The 19,239-nt window shown below is 40.0% G+C and overlaps 1 protein-coding gene across 1 annotated transcript; it reads right to left on the bottom strand.

Annotated features, from left to right (window-relative positions):
* Positions 1-5,389: 5,389 nt before the first annotated feature.
* LOC129630643 (zinc finger protein 875-like) lies at positions 5,390-18,997 on the bottom strand. Its single transcript, XM_055551150.1, is given in 9 exon segments — positions 5,390-5,875; positions 5,877-5,968; positions 5,970-6,062; positions 6,064-6,170; positions 6,173-7,573; positions 11,520-11,615; positions 12,098-12,224; positions 18,224-18,310; positions 18,710-18,997. Coding segments are annotated over 9 exon segments (2,388 nt in total). The 3' UTR covers positions 5,390-5,778.
* Between the last annotated feature and the right edge of the window lie 242 nt (positions 18,998-19,239).

Below are 19,239 nucleotides of genomic sequence, written 5' to 3'. Positions count from 1 at the left end.
GAGAGGATTTATAAACAAGGAGCAAGTTAGGGTTGGGGGGTGATCAGTTTATGGAAAATTATAAAGAGGAGACATAAAGGGGTAGGGGGGAATTCTTTCTAGGCTGACTAATAGGATTCTTGCTGAGGGAAGGCCAGAGTGATGAGTGATCAGATATCAAGAACATGAGCTAAACTGACTTGACAGAATTCTTGCTAAAACTGGGTGATGCAAAGACAAACGCTAAAGCCCAAAGGTTGAAGCCTAGTTCAGAAGAGGGTTCTGAGGAGTCTGATTAAAGTTTGGTCAAGGAGAGTGTTTGTCAGTGAAAGTTAAAAAAAAAAAAAAAAAACCTGGAAGGTGCACCCAAGTCAAGATCTCGGTATATGTGGAAGTAAAGAGAAGTTCTTGAAATAAAAACACATCTCTGGAGATCCTCTTCAATCCCCTCCCCAGAAACAGTCCTCTAATAGCTGAAGCCCCAGTGAAAGAGTTCAAAGTGTTTGTCACTCAGTTGTGTTTGACTCTTTGTGCCCCCATGGACTGTAGCCCATCAGGCTCCTCTGTCCATGGGATTCTCCAGGCAGGAACACTGCTTGGGTACTGGAGTGGGTTGCCATGCCCTTCTCCAGGGGATTTTCCCAACCCAGGGATCAAACCCGTGTCTCTTACATGTCCTACACTAGTAGGCAGGTTCTTTACCACTAACACCGCCTGGGAAGTCCCTGAAACATATAATATGAATTAATAAATAAAAATAAAGACAGATCATTAATACAAGACAAAAGGAGAATAAAATAACTATATAGAAAATATAAAATTTTACAAGTTTGTGTTAATCTTGGCATATTATTAAAATAGATATATACACATTCACATTAAATACTTTAAGATTCAAGTTTAATCACATTCAAAACTACACTTTATGAACTAAAATGGAAGAAATCACAAAATACATTGATTACAATGCTATAAGATAAAAAGCTGAATACTAGGATATTGTAAAAATGAGTATGTCCATCTAGCCACTTGTAAGCACTCTGAAATAGTAATTCTTATATAAAAGAAAATAAAAAATGAAAACTATATGCCACTTAGAAATGAACTTTTAGGACAGTAAAAAGGCAATAAATAAACCAGATAATGATTAAATAAGATTGAAAATGCAATACAATAAAAAAGAAAGCTTGAGATTAGTAAATATTAACAGAAATTAACAAGTATATAAAAGACACATTGAAGAAATGATTAAAAGCATAAAGCTGCTTCTTTGACTAAAAAAACAGAAAAAAATGATTGCCAAGAAGTTAAATAAACATAGCCACAAGCCTAGCCATTAAGTAATCATATCATTTAGTTCTAGAAATGAATATGTCCCACATTTCAGTGTTCTGTCTAGATAGAGCAGCATACCTCAAATTGTAGGTTTACATCTGTCAGTGGATGTTAAGCATTTTTCTGCATTTGTTTCTTCTATGCCTATTTTAAATTATATAAAGCACAGATGTTAATAAAATGTTTGGTATTATAACACATAACTTTTTTCTGGTGTGTGTGTGTATAGTATTTTCAGTATGGGTTATAGACCACAAATATCTAGAAACAACACACTTAAAGGTGAAGAATAAAGTGTTTGACTTTCACTTGGGTTTGAACAGTTTCCATCATTAAAAAAAAGGGTGACTTTTTTATGTGTTTGCAAATCTTTAATATTCAATTTAATAGAACATACTTGGTATTTTATATGTGTTCCTGCATTTAATGTGTTGACATAAATAAAATCTGGCCTCATGTAGATACATAGTAAGAAAATGGGAGTGTTTTAATACTCTTTTCAGGTAATTATCACAACATTATCCTTTGATACTCCAACAAAAATCATGGAATCTGGCTTTTATCTAGTTAAAATCCATGTCTATCTTATACTTTAATATACCCACAGATGATTTTGCAGCATTATGTACTAATGGTTTGCAAAATACTGGTTCAATGAATTAGGCAGATCTCCCATCATCATATTTCATTATATGGTATTATAAAATCATGCTCATTAATATCATCACCAATCTTATCACAAAGGGCTAAGTACTGGGAAACTGTCAAGTTCATGGTGGCAGGTAACTTGTTTTTCAATATTCTGATCCTTTGTTTGAAAGTCAAATTAATAGAAATTACCATCAGTTTTCTTCGCTGGCAGTTTTTTTAAAAAATCACTTCATTTTTGACAAAATGTCTACCAAACATCCAAGTCTGAGTCACCTTATCCAAAACTTGTCAGCTGATCTTTCAAATAAAATTGGTGTCCATAAAAAGGTGGCTGATTCAGCTCACAAATTAGACAATCATACAAGTGCATCTCCTTGAAACAGCTTCATACTTCAGCTTGAAGGACTTTACATGTATTTCTCTTTTCATCACACAAAATATTTAAAAGATGTATACATACCAGTTTTAGTATCATGGCTGTGATATTATAGTATAATTTTATAAGATACTACCATTAGAGTAACTGAGTAAAGAATACATGAGATTTCCCGATATAATTTCTTGCAACTGTGTGTTAGTTATCTCAAAATTTAAATTATAATTTTAAACTGCTGTACTCAAAGGTCAAGATTTAACAAAATTCTACTATTTTATGAAGAACTTAAGAGTGGAACTTGCATTTTTTACCACCAATAGGGGGTGGTTAAAAAATACAATAATGCTAGTAGTAGTTTGCTGCAGTCCACGGGCTCACAGTTTGACACAACTGAGTGACTGAACAACAATTTGGTGTCACTGCTTTGATTCATGCTAAGAGCCCAGCAGTTTTACCCACGATTGCCGACTGATTTTGCACCATCAGTACAAATTTCAGCAAAAAGCAAGTAATGTCTTAGTGTTATAATGAAATTTGTTTTGACCATGCAGATCACTTGAAAGGGTCCCCCCCCCAGCCCAAATCCTCTGATCACACTTAGGGAACCAATGATCCATAATAAGAAGTCAAAATTGAATTAAATGAAACAGTTCCATTAACATTTACTGCTACTCCTTTTAAAATGGAACATTTCCATGATGACTATAACAGACTTACAGATTTGAAGCAATATTCATTGTTTCATACTGTTTATCATCTTTTCTTCACAATTTTCTGCAATGTAGTCTCCTACTTACCAGAAGGTTGGCAGGATGGGTAGTGGTTGCTCTGGGGCAATTTTTCTGTCTGTTTTAAACATCTGTTTTAAATCACCTCAGGTTATGAAATATGCGCAGTAGTGAATAGCTAGTCCAGACACAGATTGGAAAAAAAAAATGCAAAAACAAGACTGAGGATTCCCATATCTGAATACCATGTGGTGTTTTATCTCCTAATCAGTTTCCAGATTTGCACAGATTTTAATGCTAGGCCCAGGCAGACACCTCAGGTTACCTGTCTTAACTCTTGTCTCTTACGAGAGGTTCTAAGCAGAAGGCCTCAGAGAAGGCAATGGCACTCCACTCCAGTACTCTGCCTGGAAAATCCCATGGACAGAGGAGCCTGGTAGGCTGTAGTCCATGGGTCACTAAGAGTCGGACACGACTGAGCAACTTCACTTTCACTTTTCACTTTCATGCATTGGAGAAGGAAATGGCAACCCACTCCAGTGTTCTTGCCTGGAGAATCCCAGGGACGGGGGAGCCTGGTGGCTGCCGTCTATGGGGTCACACAGAGTCGGACATGACTGAAATGACTTAGCAGCAGCAGCAGCAAGCAGAAGGCCTGATGTAGGTTTAAGAATCAGTGGTGGGCGTGGGGAGCACCAAAGTATAGGGCTTCTTTCTACCCCTTTCTCAGAACATTTCCAGGTCTTTCTGTTTGGTTGCTGTGCCATAAAAATGTTTCCCAAGGTTTGTATCTATTTTCAATCTATTTAAGGCTTCATACACCAGCAGTGCTCTATTTTTTCCTGTTGAGATTTTTAAACAGTTTGTGGCAAAATCTTTTATTTTTATCAATCAATTACACTGAAAATGGAAGTGTTCCTTCTGAAAGTTAAAAAACAGTAAAAGGTACGTTTAATTTTGGAATCCTTATGTTTGTGACATGACATGATTTTATGGAAAAGAGTAATTAAGTTCTAAGACCTAAAGTGATTAAAACTCAAAAGATATTTTTCTGTTGAGGAAATGTAAGAGCATGAGGTCAGGATTTACCATGGGGAGGGCTAAGAGGGGGAGACCAGGCCAACTGCTCCATCAAAGATAGTATTTCACAATTTTTCACCAGGTTCTGCTCACTCCACTCAAACTTAAGATTTTGAATAAAAATTAAGACTGTAACACCTCATATTATTTGAGACAGTGAATCCCTGTCTCTAACTCCTTTGGCTATCAAGGCTTTGAGACCACTGTTTATTTTTTCCATAAACTGCAAGTCTCTTGAGAGTCCCTTGGACAGCAAGGAGAACAAACCAGTCAATCCTAAAGGAAATCAACCCTGAATATTCACTGGAAGGACTGATGCTGAAGCTCCAATACTTTGGTCACCTGATGAGAAGAGCTGACTCAATGGAAAAGACCCTGATGCTGGGAAAGATGGAGGGCATGAGAACAGGACGACAGAGGATGAGATGGCTGGATGGCATCATCAACTCAATGGACATAAGTTTGAGCAAACTCCGGGAGGTAATGAAGGACAGAGAAGCCTGGTGTGCTGCGGTCCATGGGGTCGCAAAGAGCTGGACACAACTGAATGACTGAACAACAACAAAACTGAAAGCCAAAACACTGAGTACTGCACTTGAAATCCTGCTTCACCATTTTCTAACTACCCATATACTTTGTTTTTCTATGGCTTTCAGATCTATTCTAAATACCTGTACACAAATCAAGAAAATAAGTTATAATACAATTCCTGTATTTTCCTATCCTTAGAAAACTTATTTTCCAAATGTAATTCACAATTATTTAGTCAAGTTTCATGAAAAAAAAAACTGGGCCTTGGGACAAGATTCTAAGTAAATTTGTGGGACACTGCCATTTCCAAAAAGAGACTATTCTCAACCAAAAAAGTAGTATATTTTACAACGGTTGGAAAAATTTAAACCAAATAATTACTAATGGGATATTGTAACTCAAAAAAGAATAGAAAATAATTTCATTTTACATTTCTGTATATGTGTGCATATTTTCTTTGTAACACTGTGTAATACATTTCCAGTCTAAATAGACTCAGTCAACAAAAGTATCTACAGTATGGATTCAACCTGGAAACCAGAGAGTCCCAGGAAGTAAGTAAAGATATGATATTTCCAAAAATGGATAACTCTTCCCAAACTTAGAGCTAGGATACTTACAATCTTTCTTACCTGTCAGCCCTTTGTATAATAAAACCCTCTACCCATGCATTATCTCTTATCCCCATGAGCTGACCATATTCCAAACTTTAACTGAAGCTGACTCTGCTGGGTCATGGCTCTGTGGAACCAGCATTAAATCAGCCATGGTTTCTGTCTCTTGTTCTCAGGTCAAACAGACATCAAGAGATGGGCTCTAAAACTGCTGTTACAACATCCAGGATACTGTGGAAGAAGTGTTCAAGTATACTTGGGAAGTATATTGGAATCATATCAATTCTCTAATTTCAACCTACTTAAGTACTCTCTCCATCAAGTTACCTGAGAGACCTTCCAAAATCTACCATCCCCAGTAGGGAAAACCAGAGCCCCTGAAAACAGGCCAGCAACAATTCTCCTTCAGGTGGAATGGAGATACTGACCCTTACCATTAGTCTCATGAACACTCCCATCACACATAGATGTCTCTGTTTTAGTGTTAGCCAATGGCTGACTTATTACTGAAGCTACAGCCCTGGATGGGACTTCCATTGTCCCGTGCAGTGTGACTACTGGCTAAAGGTTTCACTGCTTGTACACACAAAGTTTCTCTCCTGCATGTGTCCTCTGATGTCTGATGAGGTTTGATTTCCAACTAAAGCCTCACCCACACTTACTAAAAATGTTAAGACTTCTCTCCTGAATGTATCCTATGATGTCTAATGAGGTGTGACTGCCGGCTAAAGCCTTGCCCACACTTCTTGCATGCATGAGGTTTCCCCCCTGAGTGTGCCCTCTGGTGTGTAATGAAAGTTAGCTTATCATAAAACTCTTGTCCATACTCCCTGCACACAAAGGGGCTATCCCCTGAGTGTGCCCTCTTGTGCCTAACAGGTTTGGCTTCTGGCTAAACCTTCTACCACACTCCCTACATATGAAAGGCTTTTCCCCTGAATGTGTTCTCTGGTGTGAGACAAGAGTAGACTTATCATTAAAGTCTCGCCTGCACTCCCTGCATACAAATGGCTTCTCCTCTGTATGTGTCCTCTGGTGTGTGATGAGGGTTGACTTCAGGGTAAAGGCTCTCCCACATTCCCTGCATACAAATGTCTTCTCCCCTGTGTGTGACCTCTGGTGTTTGTTGAGGTTTGACTTCAGACTAAAGCGCTGCCCACACTCCAGGCACATGTAAGGTTTAACCCCTGAGTGTGTCCTCTGGTGTGTCTTGAGGTTTGATTTCCAGCTAAAATGACGCCCACATTCTGTGCACACATAAGGTTTCTCTCCTGTGTGTGTCCTTAAGTGTCAAATGAGGTATGACTTCTGGCTAAAGCCTTGCTCACACTCCCTGCAAACATAAGGCTTCTCTCCTGAGCGTGTCCTCTTATGTCTGTTGAGGTGTGAATGCTGGTGAAAGCCATGCCCACACTCCTTGCAAATGTAAGGCCTCTACCCAGAGTGCGCCCTCTGGTGTGTGACAAGATTTGACTTCAGGCTAAAGCTCTGGCCACACTCCTTGCACACATAAGGCTTGAGCCCTGAGTGTGTCTTCTGATGCATGAAGAGGTTTGATTTCCAAGTAAAGCCTCGTCCACACTCCTTGCACATATATGGTTTCTCCCCAGAGTGTATCCTCTGGTGTGTGATGAGGTTTGACTTCCAGGTAAAGCCTCGTCCACATTCTGTGCATACATAAGGCTTTTGCCCAGAATGTGTCCTTTGGTTTTTGATGAGGACTGACGTACTGCTGAAGTTTTGTCCCCGCTCAGTGTACATGTAAGCGGTCTCTCTCGTGTGTGTCTTCTGGAGGCTGAGCTGGTTTGACTCCTTGATAAAGCCTAGCCCAAACTTTCCATATTTGATTTCTCCAAATCTTGAGATTTCTAAACCACATAATATTTTGTCTGTTTCCTCGAGGTCTGTCCTCTGGACCAGGTTGGGCCCTATATCCACCACTGTGTTGTCTTCCTTGGATGTTACTGGCTGTTCTTCTGGGGGGCTGGAGATTGCCTTTGAAGTGCTGCTTTTGCTTATTCTCCTGAACAAAAGCTTGGAATCTTCTTCTCTCTCTTGAATTTCTGCTTGGTGGCTCGAGCAGGTTTGATCAAAGAGTTGCTCCTGCTGCTGTCTGTGATCTTCTGAACAGTGTTTCCCTGAATGGAGATGATTTCGTACACCTAAGCTTGAGAATAACTGAGGGAGATGACTGAACCACACATGCTGGATGAGGGCTTGCTGGCAAGAGAATGCCAAAGGACAGGTGAGACAAGGCTAAATTTCTAGCTTTGATCCTGCTAAACAAAGAATGTTTTTAGTCATAGATAGGACTGCCTTGGCCATTCTGCTTTGCCCACTGGTCATTCATAATATGTTTACATCATAAGCTGTCTCCCATTCAGCCATCTTTCCCAAGATCTATTTTGCATTTCACTTTATGCATCACATTTTTACAGTAAACTTGATCAGTGGACCAAATCCAGCCTGCAATCTGTTTTTTGTATGGCTACAATATAATATCTATTATATCCAGTTTTCAAAGAAACAGGAAAGAGTGACATAGTTAAGAAAAAAAATTGCAGCCAATAGAAAACTGATTTAGGGAGAAAAAAAGACTTCAAAGCTGATATTATTAATATATTCAAAGAACTAAAGAAAACAATATGTGAAAAATTAAAGATAAGTATTATAACAAAATGGAGAATGTCAATAAAGAATAAGAACATTTTTTTTTTTTTTGGCTGCATCATGCAGCAGACGAGATCTTAGTTCCCAGATCAGAGATCAAACCCAATGCCCCTTGCACTGGAAACATGCAGTCTTAACCACTGGACCACCAGGGAAGTCCCAAGAACAGAAACTATTAATAAGAAACAAAAGGAAATTCTGAAATTAAAAAGTAAAATAACTAAAATTACAAAATTACTAGAGAGATACAACAGCATATTTGGCTTTGAAACAGAACCAGTGAACCTGAAGATAAATCAATAGAAATCACCTAAAAACTGAAGAGAAGAGTTAAAGAAAGGCTGAAGAAAAACAAAGATTCCCAGAAACCTGTAAGACACCATCAAGCAAACCAAACCTATGTGTAATGGTAACTCAAGAAGGTGAAGACAGAGAGAAAAGAGCAGAAAACATATCTGAAGACATTATACCTTAAAAAGTTCCAAACTGAATGAAAAACATTCATCTGCATATCTAAGAAGCTCAACAAACCCCAAAATAAACATAAAGACAGCCCTAGCTAGATACATCATAGCCAAAATATTGGCCATCAGGGAAAAAAAGACAAAAGGAAAATCTTGAAAGCAGCAAAAGAAAAATGACTCAACATGTACAAGAGGAAAAACAATATGACTACTGTTAACTTCTCATCTTTGGTTACCTGATGTGAAGAGCTGACTCACTGGAAAAGACCCTGATGCTGGGAAAGATTGAGGGCAAAAGGAGAAGAGGGCAACAGAAGATGAGATGGTTGGATGGCATCACTGACTCAAAGGACATGAGTTTGAGCAAACTCAGGGAGATAGTGAAGGACAGAGAAGCCTGGCATACTACAGCCCATGGGGTCACTAAGAGTTGGACATGATTTAGAGAGTGAACAACGACAACTTCTCATTAGAGACAATGGAGACCAGAAGGCAGTGGAATAACATATTTAAGGTGCTGAAATAAAAAAGGAAAGACTTCTATCAATGAAGAACTCTCACAAACCTATCCTTGAAAAATGAAACTGATATAAAGATATTCTCAGATTAACAAGTACTCAGAATATCTGCCGCCAGCAGACATGCCTTATAAGAAATACTTAATAAACCCTTCAGGCTGAAAAGAAATTGACACCAGATATACTGATACTAAGTCAAATCCACAAGAAGAAATGAGGACCACTGAAACTATTAAATATCTCTGGGTAAATATAAAAGACAATGCATGTATATTATTCTCTTAATTTCTCTAAAACACATAAAACTATTATAAAGGCAATAAATATAATACTATATTGTGGGCTTTATAATATATATATAAATATTTTATTGGAACTAAATTAGTATTAATTATAAGTAGATTAGGATAAACTAATGTGTATATTTTATTTCCTAGAGCAGCATTAAGAAAATAACTCCAGAATGGCATTGAAACATGTATATTATCATATGTGAAACAGATCGGCAGTCCAGGTTCAATGCATAGGACAGGGTACTCAGGGCTAGTGCAGTGAGATGACCCAGAGGGATGGGATGTGGAGGGAGGTGGGAGGGGGGTTCAGGATGGGGAACACATGTACACCCATGGCTGATTCATGTCAATGTATGGCAAAACCACTACAATATTGTAAAGTAATTAGCCTCCAATTAAAATGAATAAATTTATAAAAAAGTAAAAAAGAAAATAACTCCAAAACAAATTTAAAATCAAGAGTGGAATTAAAATAGTACACTTAAATTTAAAAATAATAATATGCCATAAAAGGGGGTATAAAAATAGACCTGAGACATATTTTTAAAAATAGCAAAATGGCAGATTTAGCCATATTAATCATTATATTAAATATGAGCAAATTGAACACTCCAAACAAAAGGCAGAGGTTATCCCACTAGATTAAAAAAGCAACATCAAACAATGTGTTATTAACATGGGACACATTTTGGATCCAAAAAACACAAGTAGGTTAAAAGTAAAGGATGAAAAAAGATATACCATGCAAACAATAATCACCAGAGAACTGGAATGGCTACTATATTAATAATAGACAAAGTAGGTTTCAAGACAAGGATTATTGCTAGAGAAAAAGATGGGCACTTCATAAAGACAAAAGGGCAATAAATCAGAATGATTTAACAATTATAAAGGTATACACAATTTAAAAGAGCCCCAAAATACATGAAAGAAAAACTTACAGAACTAAAAAAAAGAATTCGATAATTCAACAATAATATTAGAAATTTCAGTATTCTATTCTCAATAATAGAAACAATTAGACAGGGAATTCCCTGGTGGTCCAGTGGTTAGACTCTGAGCTCTCAGTGCTAACTAAAATATCACAAGTTGCGCAGTATGACCAAAAAATAAAATCAACTAAAAGTGGATCATAGGCTTAAGTGTAAACACTAAGAGTATAAAACTTCTAGAAGAAACCAAAGGGGGAAAAAAATGTATGTGGCCCTGAGTTAAGCAAACTTCTTAGTTATACCACCAAAAGCACAATTCATTTAAAAAATAGTTAAACTGAACATCATCAAAATTTAAAACTGAACATCATCATCATGAAGCATCAAGTTATGCTTGAAAGAACACCATTAACAGAATGAAAGGACAAGCCACAGACTTAAATTGATAACTATACCATGGTTATATGAAAATATCACCATTCTTAGAAAACCTTTCAACACACATCCACATGTGAACCTGCATACCCAAATATATATACATGAAGATATATATAAATATATACACATACATATGGTGGGGGGAGAAGGGAGAGCATGTTCACAAGAGACACATATGCCAATGATAAAGCAAATTGGGTAAAACAGTAAGTGATTTTATGATGCCATTTTGTAGTAATATATATGCCGTGTGTATGTAAAGGATAATATGTAATATGTGTGTGTATAGAGGATAGAAAGGTGTTTTTTGTACTATTTTTGCAGAATTTTTGTAATTTCCTGATACAAATGAACTTACTTACAAAACAGAAAGAGACTCACAGACTTAGAAAATGAACTTATGGTTGCTGGTGGGAAGGGACAGTTAGTGAGTATGGGATGGTCATGTACACACTGTTCTATTCAAAATGGATAACCCAACAAGGACAGCACATGGAACTCTACTCAATGTTATGTGGCAGCCTAGATGGGAGGGGTGTCTATTTAGAAAAAAAATAACATAAACTACAGGTGAATATTTAAACTACAAAATAAATAGAGAAGATGAAAAAAGTAAATAGGATGAAGCCCTTTTCTGAAAATGGCAGCAAACTGAATTGGTCACAAGTGTCCCCTGCAGAAAACAAGCTAAGTGAGAGGAAGGCAGGGCTTCTGGTGGAGCAAAGAGACAAAGAAGCCAGAGAAGTCCCCCTCCCTTACCTGAAGATGATATTCTGGAAGGGAGGTCATGCCAGGCAGCCTTACCAGGGCGAAGAGGCCTAGAAAAGCTCTACCTCTCAGTACCTAAAAGTACCTCCTCCTTCCCTACCTGCCATGCTGTGGACGGTCCCAACTACCCTGTCTCACTCACCTGGACACAGACCCAGTGAATGTTGCCTCTCCTCTATCCAGGGCTCTTCCCCTTGTTCCAGCTGACAAATGAGTTCCAGTTTGGAAAACAGAATGTCTGCTCATAAGGAAAGAAAACAAAGAGACTTCTGGTTATGTATTTAAGGGGGCCAGTCTAGAACCCAGCCAAAATGGCAGGGGGGTGGGGGAGAACCAAGAGGGTGGGACAAAGGGCCCATGAATAGTAAACTCTCTGCAGTCAAAGGGCTAAGTACTAAAAGGAAACTCCAATCAGAGAAAGAGCCTATCAATACTTACTAAATGAAAAATCTGCTAGGTTTGGGGCAAGATAAAATTTAAAAAAAGAAAAAAAGCCCCTGACTTGGGAAAGAGACTTGAAAATGCAGAGTGGCATACACAATATGAAAAAATTTCTGTTTTCAACTCTACTGAATCCAGATGTACCATGAGGACAAAGGTAAAGTATTGTTTTTAAGCTCAACCCTAAGACAAAGCTGCATTGTGAGTAGCCTTTCTTCATGATATATAGAAAATATTCTGAAGGCCAGATTTTAAGTACTAAGGGAAAGCCATTCTTACCTAGTGAGACCAAGTGGTTGTAAGTCTCCAGCATCACCTCCGTGTGCAGGGTCCTCTCAGCAGGGCTCAACAATTTCCACTCCTCCTGGGTGAAGCCAACAGCCACATCTCGTAATGCCACGAATGCCTTTTAATACAAAACACACCCCTGTTCATCCAGGAGTCCACCCAGTTCACACTGCAGGATGAGGGAACAAAAGGCATCTCTGAGGAGGTGGAGAAGATTTCTAGACTTTATTATGTGCTGCGCTAAGTTGCTTCAGTCGTGTCCAACTCTTTGTGACCCTATGGACAGTAGCCCATCAGGCCCCTCTGTCCATGGGATTTTATTATGGATGATGAATAAAGGGTAACAGAATACACCAGTCCCAGATATGCCACTTTGGCATAAAACAATTATTTTGAGCTGAAGGCAATTAATAAGCAGACAGAAGAAAAGCTCTCTGACTTTTCCCATCTGCCTAAAAGCACAACATTAATTTGTAAAGGTGTCCCTTTTCCCAATTTTACCAAGGACAGAAATTAATCATCAGAGACAACTCTAGACCCTTCTCGGCCCACAGACCCCACCAGAGCAATCTACATAGCAAACATTTACTAACTGGCCCTTTTCTTCCATTAGTTCCCCCATATATTTATTATACCTTCCCACAATTGCTGCTCTAGAAATTCAAAGTCCTTTTCCTTTGTCTTGTCACATCTCTAAAAAGTTAGCATTATTTTGTTAAGATGCTATATAAGCTCAAGTCCTAACCACCCCTTCTGAGTTACCCATCACTGAGTACTCTGATGTGTATGCATGATGCACATATTAATAAATTCCTGATTGTTTTTCTCACAAAAATGTCTTTTGTCTAATTTATACCCAATGAAAAAAAAGAATTTTTCTCCTCCCCTACATGTCCTTGGTGCCAAGAATTCAGAGACCATTATTCTCCCATCTCTATCCAGCCAGCATCGTTGTGCACCTATCACGGTCAGCATGCTAGGCTTGCTGCTACCGGGGATAAAAGCAAAACAAAATTCTTTCACACTGGGAGTTTTGAATGTAGGCAGGAAGAGGAGGAGGACATCACACACAAAGAATTAAAGTAAAAATATAATCTTCTTGCTGACTTTGAAGAATGTGAGACACTATTTGGTCTATGCATTAATGTTCTACGTGAAGCAGCTCAGCCTCTAGGGCAAGGGTGAATGACCCAGCGCTATGTATACTTCACGGCAGGGCTCAGTCCTTCCCCTCCCTCACTCTGCCACTTGCTCTCCCCAAGCCTGAGGAATGGAAGTACTGGGTTGGCCAAAAAGTTTGTTGAAGTTTTTTGTAACATCTTATGGGAAGTTATGGTTTTTCCAGTAGTCATGTATAGATGTGAGAGATGGATCATAAAGAAGGCTGATGCTTTTGAATTGTGGTGCTGGAGAAGACTTTTTGTTGTTGTTGTTAAATTTTTACTTATTTATAGCTGCACTGGGTCTTCGTTGCTGCACACAGGGTTTCTCTACTTGCGGCGAGTGGGGGCTATTCTTTGCAGTACACAGGTTTCTCATTGAGGTGGCTTCTCTTGCTGCAGAGCACGGGCTCTAGACACTCAGACTTCTGTAGCTGTGGTGCTCAGGCATGTGGGATCTTCCCAGACTAGGGATCAAACCTATGTCCCCTGCATTGGCAGACAGGAGGTCCTGGAAAAGATTCTTGAGAGTCCCTTGGACAGCAAGCAGATCAAACCAGTCAATCCTAAAGGAAGTCAACCCTGAATATGCACTGGAATGACTGATGCTGAAGCTGAAGCACCAATACTTTGGCCTCTGATCCAAAGATCTGACTCATTGCAAAAGATCCTGATGCTGGGAAAGATTGAGGGCAGGAGGAAAAAGGGACGACAGAGGATGAGATGGTTGGATCAACACAATGGACATGAGTTTAAGCAAACTCTGGGAGGTAGTGAAGGACAGAGAAGCCTGGTGTGCTGCACGCAATCCATGGGGTTGCAAAGAGTCAGACACAACTGAGTGGCTGAACAACTGATTGTAATATCCAGTGCCCCAAGCATGGTCCCACTGCAAATCAATAAAATCAGACTCTTTAGGGGTACGACTTTTATACTTTTATCAGGCTCTTTAGGGATACGACTTTTATACTTTTAAGAGCTCCTAAGATTAGTCACGGTTGTGAATCACCACGTCAGAGGAATCTCAAGAGAGAGAGGTCACTGTAGGATAGAGAGATCAGAGACAGTTTCATGAGAGGGCAATAAGATCTTAAAGGACAGGCAGGATTTCCTGGATCAAGGAGACAGATTTAGAGAGCAACAGATTCAGTCTTCCCATTTCTCACTCAGTTTCAGGCATAAAGTCATTAGATGATAAAGGATAGATTCATCTGAATGACTTGAAAGTTATTTTTCTCTCTTTTTCCAGCCAAGTGCCTAAAAAGTGAATTTATCTAAATTAAAGATGTATATGATGTATATGTATATTCCACTTTGGGGTCAATAAACATGCTTTCAGAATGAATAATTAGAACATGATGTCAGAAACAGAATACATTTGAAGTGATGACTGCCCTGAATATCTAAGACACTGTAGTGACACACCAAAGGAAGTCTTCTGAACAGAAAACTGATATAACTTTAATGTTCAAGGGGAATGAGGATTACAGATGCAATGAGTAACAAAGGAACATATCAACACTGGGAAACAAATCAGGACATTATGGTGAACACTCACATGAGAGAAGAGAAAGATCTATACTAGCAGGTCTATCCTGGGAATGTAACATTGCACAGTTTAACAAAAACAAAAAAAGTGCAACATGTAAAGCAAAACATGATGGGAAAAGGGAATCTCAAACAAAGAAGAGATGATTGATAAGATCAAATGTTTTGGAACAGGCAGGGTTAGAAAGCTCCAACTGCCATGAGTGGTCACTGCTTTAAAACATTTATTTCTCTTCACCTTGTCATATTTTTGAGGTTAAATACCAATCTATAAAAGAATTTCATGCACAAAATTGATCACAGAAGCATTATCTGCAACAGTTAAACACTGGGAACAAGTTCAATGTTCCCCTCAATTGGGAAACAGTCAATAGGATCATTCATTCAAAGCACTATTACAGAAATCACTCTCAGTGGGATAAATTCTGGCTGTTCCTTCACCTATTAGAAAACGGGTCTGTGGTTTTCCCTGGTGGTCCAGTGGTTAAGGATCTGCCTCCCAATCCAAGGGACACAGGTTCGATTCCTGCTCTGGGAAGATCCCACATGCCGAGTGGCAACTAAGCCCATGCACCACAACTCCAAAGCCTATGCACCCTAGAGCCTGTGCTCTGCAACAAGAGAAGCCACTGTAATGAGAAGCCCATCTATCGAAGAAAGAGCAGCCCCGCTCACTGCAAGCAGAGAAAGTTCTCACAGTAATGAAGAACCAGTGCAGCCAAAAATAAGTAAACCTTAAAAAAAGAAAGAAAGAAAATGGGTCTGAGTAGATACACCATCAGTAGCTTTAAAACAATAGGATCTTGTCATTAAGATTTGTCGTAGGGATGTGTGTGTGCATGTATGCTCGGTCACTCAGTCCCATCCAACTCTTTGCAATTCCATGGACTATATCTTGCCAGGCTCTCCTGTCCATGGAATTTTCCAGGCAAGAATACTGGAGTGAGCTGCCATTTCCTCCTCCGGGAGATCTTCTCAACCCAGGAAATAAACCCACGTCTCCTGTCTTCTGCGTTGGCAGGTGGATTCTTTTATCACTGTGCCACCTGGGAAGCCCCATGAGTGTGTATGTGTAAAATTAAACCAAATCCCAACATAAAAAAAAAATAAATAAAATGAAAGACTCATAGGAGTGCAGGCTGTATTTTATCCGTCACTGAATGTAGTCTATCTAGTTTCTGTAAACAGTATACATTCAGCAAATTTGTTCAACAGAATCAACTGAGAAAATGCTAAGAATTAGTAACATCATGTGCCTACCAATCCAACTCATTTGTTACAAAGTCTAATTTATCCTCTCAGGTGGTGATAATTAACATCCTACTGTGGATTTTCTTAAGTTGTTTTGTGGAATTCAGATGTCATGCGTGTTAGAATACCTGGAATTCCTCCCAACCCCCCTGAAATGTGGTTAATGATATGTCCCAAATAACATATGAAAAAAACAACAGAAACTCCCTTGTGACTTAGTTCCTTCAAATTAATTTATTTAAGGTCATGCACCAAACATATCATGTGTGCCAGGTACTCCTTTAGGAACAGAGGTTTCATCCTAAACCACTTATCCATTCAAATGCTTGTGCACTTTGATCAAGTCTTCATAATGCTTTTTTTTTTTTTAAGTCTTAAGGGCAGGAAAAGGAAAAAGTTAGCTCATACAAATTTCTGGCTTTTTCCAGAAAAATCAGAATGTTTCCCTATTAACATTATGAGTGGTGAAGACAGTACACATAAAAGATTCAATGTTACCTTTGGAAATGCCCCCAGATTTTTTATGCATTCTTGGTACTGACACTTTTCAAATGAATAAACTATTTTAAAAATGAGAAACACAGAACTCTCAAAGTTGTTCTGAGAATGCCCAGGAAATTGTAAATCTTTACTATGGAGACCAAGATTAAGAATAAATCAAGACAGTGAAGGCAGATCTGAAAAAACCAAGTTAGTGCATATCAAAAATGATAGTAAAGCAGTCTGGCAACTGTGTTGGTGCTCAGTAAGTGTTACTCACATTCAATTAAGTCTAAATCATCACAGTCACCATTCTCTGGTGTTAGACAGTTTCCCCTTCAGTTCCTATATGCCTATATCTCTGATTTCCTACATCAAATTCCTTCTCAACATCCTTCAAAACCCACCTACTCAAAGTCTACACTCCTCAGCGGGGCACTCAACCTGGCCACCCAGACTCAAAGGTGGAAAATGAAAATCCTTCAGGGGCCAAGTAGGTAATGAATATGAGAGAGACAGGCAAATGTTAGCTGTCAACAGTTTCAACTTACGTATGGAAGATACTAGGGAAAGTACAAACAGACTCTGCAGGACCTGTTCAAATGATGCAGACACCATTCAGCTCAAATTCCCCTACACCAGAATACAGTGCAGTTTATTTTCAGAGAGGCAAGCAATCCAGAATTTTTGGTGAAATCTCCCTCCCTACTGCCAGATGCTGAAAATGCTCGCAAATGTTAAATTCAGGTCAGACCATAGCAAACTCCTCTCTGTTCCAAGTATGGGTGGCTAGTCTGTATTTTCATCAGTACATATTTAAAAATCAACCTAAAATACAATCTTCCCACACTGTGTTAAGGGCAGTGTGCTTAGTGGCCCAGCCTTAGACTAACCATGATGCCTGCCCTTCCCACTGGTATGTCTTCACCAACTCTTCAATTTAACAGATTCTCAGGGGTTGTTCAGACAGCCCTACTCCTAGAAGTCCTCCTTAGCCACTTCAGGCCACAGACTACTATGTTGTCCCTGCCTTTCATCCTTCAGTTCAGTTCAGTTCACTCAGTCGTGTCCGACTCTTTGCGACCCCATGAATCACAGCATGCCAGGCCTCCCTGTCCATCACCATCTCCCAGAGTTCACTCAAACTCACGTCCATCGAGTCGGTGATGCCATCCAGCCATCTCATCCTCTGTCGTCCCCTTTTCCTCCTGCCCCCAATCCCTCCCAGCATCAGAGTCTTTTCAAATGAGTCAACTCATCACATGAGGTGGCCAAAGTACTGGAGTTTCAGCTTTAGCATCATTCCTTCCAAAGAACACCCAAGGGCTGATCTCCTTTAGAATGGACTGGTTAGATCTCCTTGCAGTCCAAGGGATTCTCAAGAGTCTTCTCCAACACCACAGTTCAAAAGCATCCTTATCACTGCACAATTAAGCCTGGATGTCCCTGTATTTGTATTTATGCCCCATGTGAGCTGTTCACAATTAACTTAATTAGAAAATGACTGAAGCATGCATGGGGCAGAAAATGTTGAGGGACTCCATGTATTAATAAGCCACTCCTCCAGGACCAGGAAAGTGAGTTTTGCCCAACTACCAATAAAGCAGCCTCCAAAGCAAGAAAATGGAATGTATTCATTCTCTCGGCAGCCAAGATGCAATTTTACACATATTCTCACCTCTTTTTTGGCTTTCAGGAGCTCCGTGGTCATTTTCCTGATCTCTTTAGTGCTCTCCCTAAGAAGGGCAAATCTCAGAAGGCAAATCTGAGGATGTGAAGAGAAATGAGAGCATGTCTAGTTGGAAAACCCTTCCCATGTGCAGGCTGGGTCTGCTCCAGAGGCTCACTACTGAGGGTTGGGAGTGTCACAGAAATCACCAGCACAAACCCATTCCCATCCAGCGCCCTGGAGAAAGGGCCGAGGGTGACCGAGCCCCTCAAGTTCAGCCCCAAGCTCTGGCCAGACAGTGAAACCCATGTCCCCCAGCAGCAGAGTAAGGGTTTGTCTCTATCCCTGTGGGTTGGAATGAAAGGAAAATGGATGGTCTTGAGGTGCCTACATGAGAGCTCCCGAGTTCAGACGCTGCCTGTGCCCTCGTGAGTAAAACAGTGACAAGCAGAGAAACGTCCTGAATGGACGAGGCCGTGACTGTAGGGAACTCACGGAACTCGGAGTGCACGCTGCCAATCCTGAGGATGAAGCTCGGGAACCAAGAGCAGAAGTGTAGGAAATACCTGAATGCCAAGGTCCAGCCCCCACCAACAAACCTAATGGGCGGAATCCACCAACCGGAAATGTTCCTGCTACGTCAATTCCACACGCTAAGGGGCGAGCGGAAGGGACGGCGGAAGTGACCGCTGAGGGTTCTCGGGAGTGTAGTCTTGGGATAGAGAAAAGGGAGGCGTTAAGTTTCTCCCAAGTAAGGTGCCACGGCCGTTTGCACCTCTTCATACACAGCCAACGTTAGGAGCCCATTGTTAAGGTGCCCGGACTGCGGGGTTCACAAGTTCCTCCGCTGAGGGTCAATGAGATCCACACACGGGCTTGGACACGCCCGAGGATTCTAGCAAAGGCGGTCCTGCAGCTGGGTGGCCAGACTGTGCGCGCTTCAGCGGTGGGATCTAAGTTCCCCCACTCAAGCTTCTGCCGGTGTCCGCTTCCCAGAGCTGAAACCAGGGTCGTCACGGGCTGGG

Source organism: Bubalus kerabau, chromosome 17 (genome assembly GCF_029407905.1).
Source record: "Bubalus kerabau isolate K-KA32 ecotype Philippines breed swamp buffalo chromosome 17, PCC_UOA_SB_1v2, whole genome shotgun sequence".
NCBI lineage: Eukaryota > Metazoa > Chordata > Mammalia > Artiodactyla > Bovidae > Bubalus > Bubalus kerabau.
Note: the sequence above shows the minus strand (reverse complement) of the source record. Positions and strands in the feature narration are given on the sequence as shown.